The sequence below is a fragment of the Oncorhynchus masou genome, chromosome 30, assembly GCF_036934945.1.
Source record: "Oncorhynchus masou masou isolate Uvic2021 chromosome 30, UVic_Omas_1.1, whole genome shotgun sequence".
Taxonomy (NCBI): Eukaryota; Metazoa; Chordata; class Actinopteri; order Salmoniformes; family Salmonidae; genus Oncorhynchus; species Oncorhynchus masou.
The window spans coordinates 47,403,704-47,416,850 of NC_088241.1; the positions used below are offsets into that span (position 1 = coordinate 47,403,704).

The following is a 13,147-nucleotide window of genomic DNA, read 5'->3' on the forward strand; positions in this document are numbered from 1 at the left end:
ACCATCATTTAGTTTGCAGATGACACAACAGTGGTAGGCCTGATCACCGACAACGAAGAGACAGCCTATAGGGGGGAGGTCAGAGACCTGGCCGGGTGGTGCCAGAATAACAACCTATCCCTCAACGTAACCAAGACTAAGGAGATGATTGTGGACCACAGGAAAAGGAGGACCGAGCACGCCCCCATTCTCATCGACGGGGCTGTAGTGGAGCAGGTTGAGAGCGTCAAGTTCCTTGGTGTCCACATCACCAACAAACTAGAATGGTCCAAAGAGGGAACGACAAAGCCTATTCCCTCTCAGGAAACTAAAAAGATTTGGCATGGGTCCTGAGATCCTCAAAAGGTTCTACAGCTGCAACATTGAAAGCATCCTGACTGTTTGCATCACTGCCTGGTACGGCAATTGCTCGGCCTCGAACCGCAAGGCACTACAGAGGGTAGTGCGCACGGCCCAGTGCATCACTGGGGCTAAGCTGCCTGCCATTCAGGACCTCTACCCCAGGCGGCGTCAGAAGAAGGCCCTAAAATTTGTCGAAGACCCCAAGCCAGCCAAGTCATAGACTGTTCTCTCTACTACCGCACAGCAAGCGGTACCGGAGTGCCAAGTCTAAGACTTCTCAACAGTTTTTACCCCTAAGCCATAAGACTCCTGAACAGGTAATCAAATGGCTACCCGGACTATTTGCATTGTGTGCGTGTCCCCCTCCCACCCCCTCTTTTATGCAGCTGCTACTCTTTATCATATATGCATAGTCACGTTAACTATACATCATGTACATATGTACAGACTACCTCCATAGGCCCGACCAACCATTGCTCCCACACATTGGCTAACCGGGCTATCTGCATTGTGTCCCACCACCCACCAACCCCTCTTTACACTACTGCTACACTCTGTTCATCATATATGCAGTCACTTTAACCATATCTACATGTACATACTACCTCAATAAGCCTGACTAACCGGTGTCTGTATGTAGCCTCGCTACTGTTACTTTTAACTGTCTTTTTACTTCTTTACTTATTGTTCACCTAATACTTTTTTTGCACTATTGGTTAGATTGGTTGGTTTTTGCACTATTGTAAGTAAGCATTTCACTGTAAGGTCTACCTACACCTGTTGTATTCAGCAACGTGACAAATAAACTTTGATTTGAGGTGTTAGAACAGTTTTCCCTTAATTCATTTATAGACCTTTAAGTACCCTTTTTATGCACTTTTTTATTTTATTTCTCTTACTCAGTAGAAAATAAAACCCATATCACCCTACTCAGTTCTCTCATTGCCTGCTTGGTAAAACATTCTCAAAGTATTTTATAAAAGCCCTTTTCACATCAACAGTTGTCACAATGTACTTATACAGATACCCAGCCTAAAACACCAAAGAGTAAGCAATGCAGAGGTAGAAGCACAGTGGCTGGGAAAAACTCCAGAGAAAGGCAGGAACCTAGAGAGAAACCTAGACAGGAGCTAGTCTCTGAGGGGTGCTCCTCTTCTGGCAGTGGCGGGTGGAGATTAGAGTACATGGCCATTTAGGCCAAATCGTTCCTCAAGATGTTCAAACATTCATAGATGACCAGCAGGGTCAAATAATAGTCATGGTGTTTACACAGGGTGCAACAGCTCAGCACCTAAGGAGTAAACGTTAGTTGGCTTTTCATAGCCGACAATTCACAGGTCGAGACAGCAGGTCAGAGAGCGGAAGAGAGAGAGGGAGGGGTCAAAATAGCAGGTCCAGGACAAAGTAGCACATCATTTGTGACAATTTGTGCATTCATCACATTTCATGGGTCAGGTAAGTTTATTGCATTTATCATCTGATGTCCTCAGATCCTATAAAATGGCTAACAGTCCTACCTACCTGTAGACTATCCTACCGAGTTTTGTTTGTGATGTCTGATAAGGAACTTTCAACTGTCAGTTTTATTTAATGGTCCCTGAACTTTGTCAGGAAATATGGCACCATTTGCAAATGATTTGACGTTCCACAATCCGAGGTCAACAACCAGTGGTAATGTCACAGTCATATTCAAATCATGGCCAGGCCATGTACAACATGCGAACGTTTCAGCGGACTTGAACTGATGTGCCATTGTTCACAGGCAGCAGCACGACACGCTTTTGTCATTGTCCTTTCATGACGCTTCCTGTAATAACACTGAACTGAGAGGCTAATGTAGTCAGCGGAATGCATAGCCTGCTGCCTAGGCTACTCCCCTGGCTGTGATGCGCACTGCAAAACAATGGGGACAACACAAGCTGAAATAACAACGATGTAATTCTTAACTGATTTCTCTGTGATGTGTTGCAAAAAGAATAAGCTACAAATAAACATTAATTAGATTTAGATCAAATATGCACTTGATTTGATTCCCTGTCGCCTCATGGAATTTCTTAGTGGGTACCATGAGTGGCTTTCTTGCTGTCTGATTCTTCTGCTAGTCTGACAGATGAACTTCAAAAACCCTGTTAACTTAGTTGTGTGATCTTGGCGGCCACAACTTTGATCCAGCAATGATCATGCAACAATCAGATTTGTCACATTTCGTTGACAAGAGTATCAAATATATTGCTACATTAGGCAACACGGGCCTCATATGCACCCCAACAATCTGAGGGTGCACAAAAGTGAGGATAGCTAGGGGGTGAGCCACAGGGGGTCTAGGATAGAGGTCGACCGATCAATCGGAATGGCCAATTAATTAGGGCCGATTTCAAGTTTTCATAACAATCCGTAATCAGCATTTTTGGACACCGATTATGTCCGATTACATTGCGCTCCACGAGGAGACTGCGTGGCAGGCTGACTACCTGCTTTGCGAGTGCAGCAAGGAGCCACGGTAAGGTGCTAGCTAGCATTAAACTTATCTTATAAAAAACAATCTTAACATAATCACTAGTTAACTACACATGGTTGATGATATTACTAGTTTATCTAGCTTGTCCTGCGTTGCATATAATCGATGCGGTGCCTGTTAATGTGTCATTGAATCACAGCCTACTTTGCCAAACGGGTGATTTAACAAACACATTCGCGAAAAAAAGCACTGTCGTTGCACCAATGTGTACCTAACCATAAACATCAATGCCTTTCATAAAATCAATACACAAGTATACATTTTTACACCTGCATATTTAGTTAATATTGCCTGCTAACATGAATTTCTTTTTCAGTTTGTTTGAATTTTGCCCCTTTTTCTCCCCAATTTCATGGTATCCAATCGTTTTAGTAGCTACTATCTTGTCTCATCGCTCTAACTCCCGTACGGGCTCGGGAGAGACGAAGGTTGAAAGTCATGCGTCCTCCGATACACAACCCAATCAAGCCGCACTGCTTCTTAACACAGCGCCATCCAACCGGGAAGCCAGCCACACCAATGTGTAAGAGGAAACACCGTGCACCTGGCAAGCTTGGTGAGCGCGCACTGCGCCTGGCCCACCACAGGAGTCGCTGGTGCGCGATGAGACAAGGATTTTCCTACCGGCCAAACCCTCCCAAACCCGGACGACGCTAGGCCAATTGTGCGTCACCCTTATAAACCCAGGGTCGTTACACTACATATATATATACATATATATATAAACATTTGGCCGATTAATCGGTATCAGCTTTTTTTGGTCCTCCAATCGGTATCGAAAAATCATATCGGTCGACCTCTGACCTTGTCTGTAAATTGGAGAATTTGGCTTTTTTCAAACACCCTTTTCCTGCAATATAGAGTCATAATCATTATGCTTAATTCGATTAAAAAAAAAAAAAACTTTTCTGCATATCTTGAGCTCTCTGTATCCTCCTGACTGGTGGTTCTTTTTTTAAGAAACAAAATATGCTTCTCTGCATTTTTACTAAAATCTGGGTAATCTTAGTAGTGCTGAGCAATTTAAAAAAAAATGTAACCTTTATTTAACTAGGCAAGTAAGTTATGAACAAATTCTTATTTACAATGACAGCCTTCCGGGGAACAGTGGGCAGCCTTGTTCTGGGGCAGAAACCACAGATTTTTACCTTGTCAGCTCAGGGATTTGATCCAGCTACCTTTTGGTTACTTGCCCAATGCTCTTACCACTAGGCTACCTGCTGCCCCAAATTAATGTTCCCTTATCAATTTGTTCTGCCAAATCCTAACCACTTAAGTCCGTTAAGAACAAATTGATGACTGCCAACACCAGCCAAACCCTAACACGGAGAACGCTGTGCCGATTGTGCGCTGCCCTATGGGACTCCCAATCACGGCCGGTTGTGATACAGCCTGGAATCGAACCAGGGTCTGTAGTGACGCCTCTAGCAAAGTGATGCAGAGCCTTAAGACTGCTGTGCTGCGCCATTTGGGAGTCCAAAAGGTTGGTTCGGTTTCGGTTCTATTATTACAAAATAATAACTTATCATTTTTTTAAACATTAAATGCACTATGCATTATGAAAGTTGAATGCTGTAACACAGAATAAATTAGTTCTTCAAAGTAAATAAGGCATACTTTTAGGAGTGCTGAATACGATTTATCAATCACTTCGATCATGTATTTTCAGGTAGCGATACCTCGCGAAGCAACCACTTCCTATACTTCTTGGTCACGCATTCTTCCGTCTTTTACATAGGTGTAAAATAAATAGACCGGACAAATCGGCACGCATGGATTATGGTCTTTGTAGTTAATTCCCAGATTTTCTGCACTAAACTATATAGAACTTCGGCCAGTTAGAAACTACAACATCCTTCAAGATTGGACAGTTTGGGCTTGATCTGATTTAGCTATAGAGAAACTGCAGCCCAATGTGCAACAAAAAAACAAAAGTAAATGAAATTCCAAATGATTTAACTTTGGTCAATTAGTTGTTGTTTTTTTAATAAAAGAACCAACATTTCAGTTAATGGTTCAGCACTAACATTTAGTAATTGGCATGCCATCTAAGAAAGAAAAGCTAGCTACTCTAAATGCAATGATTGCCTGAAATGGTAGCGAGTTACAACTTTGGGAGATTGTGAACCTAACTGGGCTAGCTAAAGCCAACTTTATAAAATTGCTTTGTGGCTAGTAGTATCAGAGAAACAACAAAATAAGTTAAAAAAATTACATAAAAACGTGCAGGACTACTCTAAGGGGGCACGTTCCCCCTATGTGCATGACGCCTCTCTGTGTATGGCAACAAGATAAAGTATGCAGTGTTCAAAACAACTGGGAGCTTGGAAATCTCTGACTTCCGACTTCATTGCGTTGAAAACAACTGGGAACTGGGGGAAAAAAGTTCCGCCTGGGATTTTTTTTGAACGGTGATCCAACTCGGGAACTCGGGCCTCTTTCTACAGCTCAAACTTTCGGAGCTAAAGATCACACGTCATGATTTGACCTCGTATTATTCCGAGTTCTTAGTTTTCTGAACGCGGCATTAGTCCTAATGATATTTGCATGACATCGTCTGATCGAGTGACCTTTGAAACTGACAAAAACATATCAGCAGAGAATTCAAAAGGGTAATACACAGACTGTTTCGAACCAATGTCTGATATAAAATATACTTTTAAGATGCAGTCGGGCTGCATTGATGTAGACTACGTAAAATACAGTGATTTAAACTGGTAAGATATACATTTTAGACTATCCAAGTGGAAAGCACCCTAACAATACACTTTCCTGTCTGAACTTCTTTGGATTTACAAATGCAATGCAAACTTCCCTGAACGATTAACTCACCACTGAGTGTCATGCAGGCTATCCACGTAGCACAGAAATACGCATTCAACCCCCTGCGCTAACTCCGTTTCTAAACTTCCCTGTACGTTCCACATTAGTAGGCTAGTGTTATTTTTACCTTGCTGAAAACTTCTAAATCGTCGTCCTCGTCTAGATCTAACATCTGTCCGGAGATGTCGGCAGGTATTGTATTTGTTTGGGTGGGGGACACAACAGCGTCGATAGTTCTACTCATAGCTGCCCAGATTTACACCGACAGTGTAGGCTACGGGGACATCATCAGCAGTCGCTGCTGCTGAAACTCAGTATAATTTCAGAATTTGAGTGAATTCAATTTACTGCGCAGAAACGGAAGTACCACTGGAAAAGGAGAGGGTTGGCCACGGATGAGTTGAATTGGATAGGTCAGGATATGGATATCTGACATGCCAGATTATATCTGTAAAAATGTGTGACATCAATGTTATATGCGAAAGGACATAGCTACGTGTCACTGTTATGAATAGAAGAAGCAACAAAATGTAGCCTTTGATATCCATGGTAGGAGAGTAGGACTACATGTGGTGACTGTGACCCGTGTGAAGGATGAAGGACTAGCCTTCATTTATTTGAATAGCCATGGATGTACTTCTATAGTATTTTATGGCAGGTTTTTTCGTGGGCAGAGACTAGTTACCACAGCCACGAAGTCATGAACCCTGCCTATTTCTATAATGTATTTTCTTAAAATGTGACTTTAACCCTAACCTTAACCCCACTGCTAACCTTATACCTAACCCTAACTTAAAATTATAACCCTAAAACTAATTTTTGTATTTATACATTTTTACGATATAGGCCATTTTGACTTTGTGGCTGTGGTAGCTAGTGGAAACCGTGGGCCGAATACTTAAACATAAAAAGCAGTTGAACATTCACGCGACATTTGAGTCCGGCGTTACCCGAGATGAGGCTGGAATAGATAGTACAATATTGCTACTATAGAAAGTACATTGCAATTATTACACATGTAGCAATTTATTTTAAAGTCTTAGGCTACTGGATGCGTTGGTTTTTATTGTTTCTTTAAGGTAAGCTATTCATCTTTAAATCAGAGATTTGTTTTTAAATGAAAGCATACAGTAGTAGCCTAATACAGATTATTATTGATGATTTGTTGACCTGGACCTCACACAACCTCTATAACTCCAAGCAGGGATATTTTTAACCAAAAGATGTCACTGTTGCACAAAGGATATTCTTTATTTTTCTCTGGGGTGGGCTATGTGTCAAAACTGAAAGCAACACAGAGAGGGGCATTGGCTATCTGATTCCAAGGTGTCAGGACGTTATTATAATTACGAAATTGGATCTGGCTCCTGAAATGTTGTCCGTTTCACAGTGATAAAACATTTTAAGGAATGTGTCAATGATCGTTTTCAATGGCCACGAGATGTAGGCTACGTTCCTATCCCCAAATACTTGTGTCGATCAATACAAATTAATGGATAATTTGAAAGTTAATAATTCATAGTAGGTTTATGCAGCAAAACATATCACAGCTTCTCCACCTTTTGCTTAACAACACACTATTTATTTGATTTATTTTACCTTTATTTTACTAGGCAGGTTAATTAAGAACAAATACTTATTTACAATGACTGCCTGGACTATAGCCATGACTGTAATCACTACATACAACAGCCTTTTTAGCTTTAAAACATAATGTTTGCATGCTGAACGCATGATGACACCAACACACTACTATTGGTCTAGTGAGAAAAAAAGGCATATTCAAATGCTCTCTCTTATCTGTACATTTTGAAATGTACATGATAATGATGCTGGGTGACACTCAAATATTGTGTCAATTTCATTCCCGACGGGCATAAATTCCCACATGCAGGCAGAGAGAGAGGCAGGAAGCCCTTGAAATGGTTCCATTATCATCCTGCATACCCTTTCCACCAAGCAGGAAAAGGAAGGCCATATCCACAGCAACTATTCAGATTAGAAGGTATTATAATGATTCTACAAAGGTCAGGGTTTTGTTGGGTGGAATCTAGAGCACATACAGGCAGCACATTCATATTATCTGACTGGCGGCTGCCATTTTATATTTCATATCATTTGTCTGTTTATCGCTGATTGATTTCCAGATGCATGTGAAGAATGTGTATTTTTGAGGCGTGTAGGAGCTTTTGAAATAGGCTGCGTTATAGTATGTTACAATTTTTCCAGAGTAAAGTTGTCCGAAATTGATGAATATAATGCTGCATTGATTCAATATCTTTACAAAATATGGTGACATTTTAGTAAAATATAACATTGAATGCTTGGGCTCTTATCTAATGCAGATACAGAATAAAAAGCACCTTAATAAAATTACATGGTGAATGTGCACCATTTTCATCCATCAACATTTAACAGAGTGCTTAAGACTAGAGATGCCATCATGCCAGTAGCATTCCATGGCACTGTGACTGTACAGTACGAGACGGTCAAACAAATACATTCTGGCTGCACCACAAATGACAACAGGTGAAATGCTTACTTACGAGAGAGGAAAATATAGAAAAATAATATCATGAGGAATAAATACACAATGAGTAAAGATCACTTGGCTATATACACGGCGTAACAGTACCGATGTGCAGGGGTAGGGGGTAATTGAGGTAGATATTGTTGAAGTTGGAAGTTTACATACACTTAGGTTGGAGTCATTAAAACTTGTTTTTCAACCACTACACACATTTCTTGTTAACAAACTACAGTTTTGGCAAGTTGGTTAAGACATCTATTTTATGCACAAGTCATTTTACCAACAATTGTTTACGTCATGGCTTTAGAAGCTTCTGATAGGAAAATGTACATAATTTGAGTCAATTGGAGGTGTACCTGTGGATTTATTTCAAGGCCTACCGTCAAACTCATTGCCTCTTTGCTTGACATCATGGGAAAATCAAAAGAAATCAGCAAAGACCTCAGAAAAAAATGTGTAAACCTCCACAAGTCTGGTTCATCCTTGGGAGCAATTTCCAAATGCCTGAAGGTACCACGTTCGTCTGTACAAAAAATAGTATGCAAGTATAAATACTATGGGACCACGCAGCCGTCATGCCACTCAGGAAGGATATATGTTCTATCTCTTAGAGATTAACGTACTTTGGTGTGAAAAGTGCAAATCAATCCCAGAACAGCAGCAAAAGACATTGTGAAGATGCTGGAGGAAACAGGTACAAAAGTATCTATATCCACAGTAAAATCGAGTCCTATATCGACATAACCTGAAAGGCCGCTCAGCAAGGAAGATGCCACTGCTCAAAAACCGCCAAATAAAAGACCGGCTATGGTTTGCAGCTGCACATGGGGACAAAGATCATACTTTTTGGAGAAATGTCCTCTGGTCTGGCGAAACAAAAATAGAACTGTTTAGCCATAATGACCATCGTTATGTTTGAGGAAAAAGGGGGAGGCTTGCAAGCTGAAGAACACCATCCCAACCGTAAAGCACGGGGGTGGCAGCATCATGTTGTGGGGGTGCTTTGCTTACAGGAGAGATTGGTGCACTTCACAAAATAGATGGCATCATGAGGCAGCAAAATTATGTGGATATATTGAAGCAACATCTCAAGACATCAGTCAGGAAGTTAAAGCTTGGTCGCAAATAGGTTTTCTAAATGGATGATGACCCCAAGCATACTTCCAAATTTGTGAAAAAATGTCTTAAGGACAACAAAGTCAATATATTGGAGTGGCCATCACAAAGCCCTGACCTCAATCCTATAGAAAATTTGTGGGCAGAACTGAAAAAGTGTGTGCGAGCAAGGAGGCCTACAAAACTGACTCAGTTACACAAGCTCTGTCATGAGGAATGGGCCAACATCCACCCAACTTATTGTGGGAAGCTTGTGGAAGGCTACCCGGAACGTTTGACCCAAGTTAAACAATTTAAAGGCAATGCTACCAAATACTAATTGAGTGAATGTAAACTTCTGACCCACTGGGAATGTGATGAAAGAAATACAAGCTGAAATAAATCACTCACTACTATTATTCTGACATTTCACATTCTTAAAATAAAGTGGTGTTCCTAACTGACCTAAAACAGGGAATTTTTAATTGGAATATTTAAATGTCAGGAATTGTGAAAAACTGAGTTTTAATGTATTTGGCTAAGGTGTATGTCAACTTCCGACTTCAACTGTATATATATATATATATATATACCGTTCAAAAGTTTAAAATTAGAAATGTCCTTGTTTTTGAAAGAAAAGCAAAACATTTTGTCCATTAACATAACATCAAATTGATCAGAAATACAGTGGAGACATTGTACTACTCCCTTCAGCGCAAACTGTCTCTGACCAGAATAGAAAGAGGTGTGGGAGGCCCCGGTGCACAACTGAGCAAGAGGACAAGTACATTAGAGTGTCTAGTTTGAGAAACAGATGCCTCAGAAGTCCTCAACTGGCAGCTTTATCAGTACCCGCAAAACACCAGTCTCAACGTCAACAGTGAAGAGGCGACTCCGGGATGCTGGCTTTCTAGGCAGAGTTGCAAATAAAAAGCCATATTTCAGACTTGCCAATAAAAATAAAATATTAAGATGGATAAAAGAACACAGACACCGGCTAGAAGAACTTAGCCTAGAAGGCCAGCATCCCGGAGTCGCCTCTTCATTGTTGACGTTGAGACTGGTGTTTTGCGGGTACTTTTTTATGAAGCTGCCAGTTGAGGACTTGTGTTTTGAAACTTCTGTTTCTCAAACTAGACACTCTAGTGTATTTGTCCTCTTGCTCAGTTGTGCACCGGGGCCTCCCACTCCTCTTTCTATTCTGGTTAGAGATAGTTTGCTGATAATTGGCCTCTGAAGACATTCCATTAAAAAATCTGTTGTTTCCAGCGACAACTAGTCACTTACAACATTAACAAAGTCTACACTATTTCTGATCAATCTGATGTTATTTTAATGGACAACAAATGGGCTTTTCTTTCAAAAACAAGGACATTTCTAAGTGACCCCAAACATTTGAACGGTAGTGTAAAACTGTATTTTTTTTGTGAAGAATCAACAACAAGTGGGACACAATCATGAAGTGGAACGACATTTATTAGATATTTCAAACTTTTTTAACAAATCAAAAACTGAAAAATTGGGCGTGCAAAGTTATTCAGCCCCTTTACTTTCAGTGCAGCAAACTCTCTCCAGAAGTTCAGTGAGGATCTCTGAATGATTCAATGTTGACCTAAATGACTAATGATGATAAATACAATCCACCTGTGTGTAATCAAGTCTCCGTATAAATGCACCTGCACTGTGATAGTCTCAGAGGTCCGTTAAAAGCGCAGAGAGCATCATGAAGAACAAGGAACACACCAGGCAGGTCCGAGATACTGTTGTGAAGAAGTTTAAAGCCAGATTTGGAAAAGATTTCCCAAGCTTTAAACATCCCAAGGAGCACTATGCAAGCGATAATATTGAAATGGAAGGAGTATCAGACCACTGCAAATCTACCAAGACCTGGCCGCCCCTCTAAACTTTCAGCTCATACAAGGAGAAGACTGATCAGAGATGCAGCCAAGAGGCCCATGATCACTCTGGATGAACTGCAGAGATCTACAGCTGAGGTGGGAGACTCTGTCCATAGGACAACAATCAGTCGTATTTTGCACAAATCTGGCCTTTATGGAAGAGTGGCAAGAAGAAAGCCATTTCTTAAAGATATCCATAAAAAGTGTTGTTTAAAGTTTGCCACAAGCCACCTGGGAGACACACCAAACATGTGGAAGAAGGTGCTCTGGTCAGATGAAACCAAAATTGAAATTTTTGGCAACAATGCAAAACCTTATGTTTGGCGTTAAAGCAACACAGCTCATCACCCTGAACACACCATCCCCACTGTCAAACATGGTGGTGGCAGCATCATGGTTTGGGCCTGCTTTTCTTCAGCAGGGACAGGGAAGATGGTTCAAATTGATGGGAAGATGGATGGAGCCAAATACAGGACCATTCTGGAAGAAAACCTGATGGAATCTGCAAAAGACCTGAGACTGGGACGGATATTTGTCTTCCAACAAGACAATGATCCAAAACTTAAAGCAAAATCTACAATGGAATGGTTCAAAAATAAACATATCCAGGTGTTAGAATGGCCAAGTCAAAGTCCAGACCTGAATCCAATCGAGAATCTGTGGAAAGAACTGAAAACTGCTGTTCACAAATGCTCTCCATCCAACCTCACTGAGCTCGAGCTGTTTTGCAAGGAGGAATGGGAAAAAGAATTCAGTCTCTCGATGTGCAAAACTGATAGAGACATACCCCAAGCGACTTACAGCTGTAATCGCAGCAAAAGGTGGCGCTACAAAGTATTAACTTAAGGGGGCTGAATAATTTTGCACGCCCAATTTTTCAGTTTTTGATTTGTTAAAAAAGTTTGAAATATCCAATAAATGTCGTTCCACTTCATGATTGTGTCCCACTTGTTGTTGATTCTTCACAAAAAAATACAGTTTTATATCTTTATGTTTGAAGCCTGAAATGTGGCAAAAGGTCGCAAAGTTCAAGGGGGCCGAATACTTTCGCAAGGCACTGTATATGGTGGGGCAAAAAAGTATTTAGTCAGCCACCAATTGTGCAAGTTCTCCCACTTAAAAAGATGAGAGAGGCCTGTAATTTTCATCATAGGTACACTTCAACTATGACAGACAAAATGAGAAAAAAAAATCTGGAAAATCACATTGTAGGGTTTTTAATTAATTAATTTGCAAATTATGGTGGAAAATAAGTATTTGGTAAATAACAAAAGTTTATCTCAATATTTTTTCACTCAAAATCTCACGATACATGGCCCCATTCATTCTTTCCTTTACACGGATCAGTCGTCCTGGTCCCTTTGCAGAAAAACAGCCCCAAAGCATTATGTTTCCACTCCCATGCTTCACAGTAGGTATGGTGTTCTTTGGATGCAACTCAGCATTCTTTGTCCTCCAAACACGACGAGTTGAGTTTTTACCAAAAAGTTCTATTTTGGTTTCATCTGACCATATGACATTCTACCAATCTTCTTCTGGATCATCCAAATGCTCTCTAGCAAACTTCAGACGGGCCTGGACATGTACTGGCTTAAGCAGGGGAACATGTCTGGCACTGCAGGATTTGAGCCCCTGGCGGCGTAGTGTGTTACTGATGGTAGGCTTTTTTACTTTGGTCCCAGCTCTCTGCAGGTCATTCACTAGGTCCCCCCGTGTGGTTCTGGGATTTTTGCTCACCGTTCTTGTGATCACTTTGACCCCACGGGGTGAGATCTTGCGTGGAGCCCCAGATCGAGGGAGATTATCAGTTGTCTTGTATGTCTTCCATTTCCTAATAATTGCTCCCACAGTTGATTTCTTCAAACCAAGCTGCTTACCTATTGCAGATTCAGTCTTCCCAGCCTGGTGCAGGTCTACAATTTTGTTTCTGGTGTCCTTTGA

General features: G+C 41.0%; 1 protein-coding gene across 2 annotated transcripts in view; it reads right to left on the minus strand.

Annotated features, from left to right (window-relative positions):
* The window catches only part of snx7 (sorting nexin 7), a 35,976-nt gene extending 29,960 nt beyond the window's left edge, over window positions 1-6,016 (minus strand). For both annotated transcript variants that reach the window (XM_064949177.1, XM_064949176.1), the window contains exon 1: window positions 5,811-6,016. In XM_064949177.1, coding sequence (XP_064805249.1) covers window positions 5,811-5,927 — 117 coding nt within the window. In that variant the 5' untranslated portion in view covers window positions 5,928-6,016. The remainder of the gene's footprint in view (window positions 1-5,810) is intronic.
* Window positions 6,017-13,147: the final 7,131 nt, after the last annotated feature.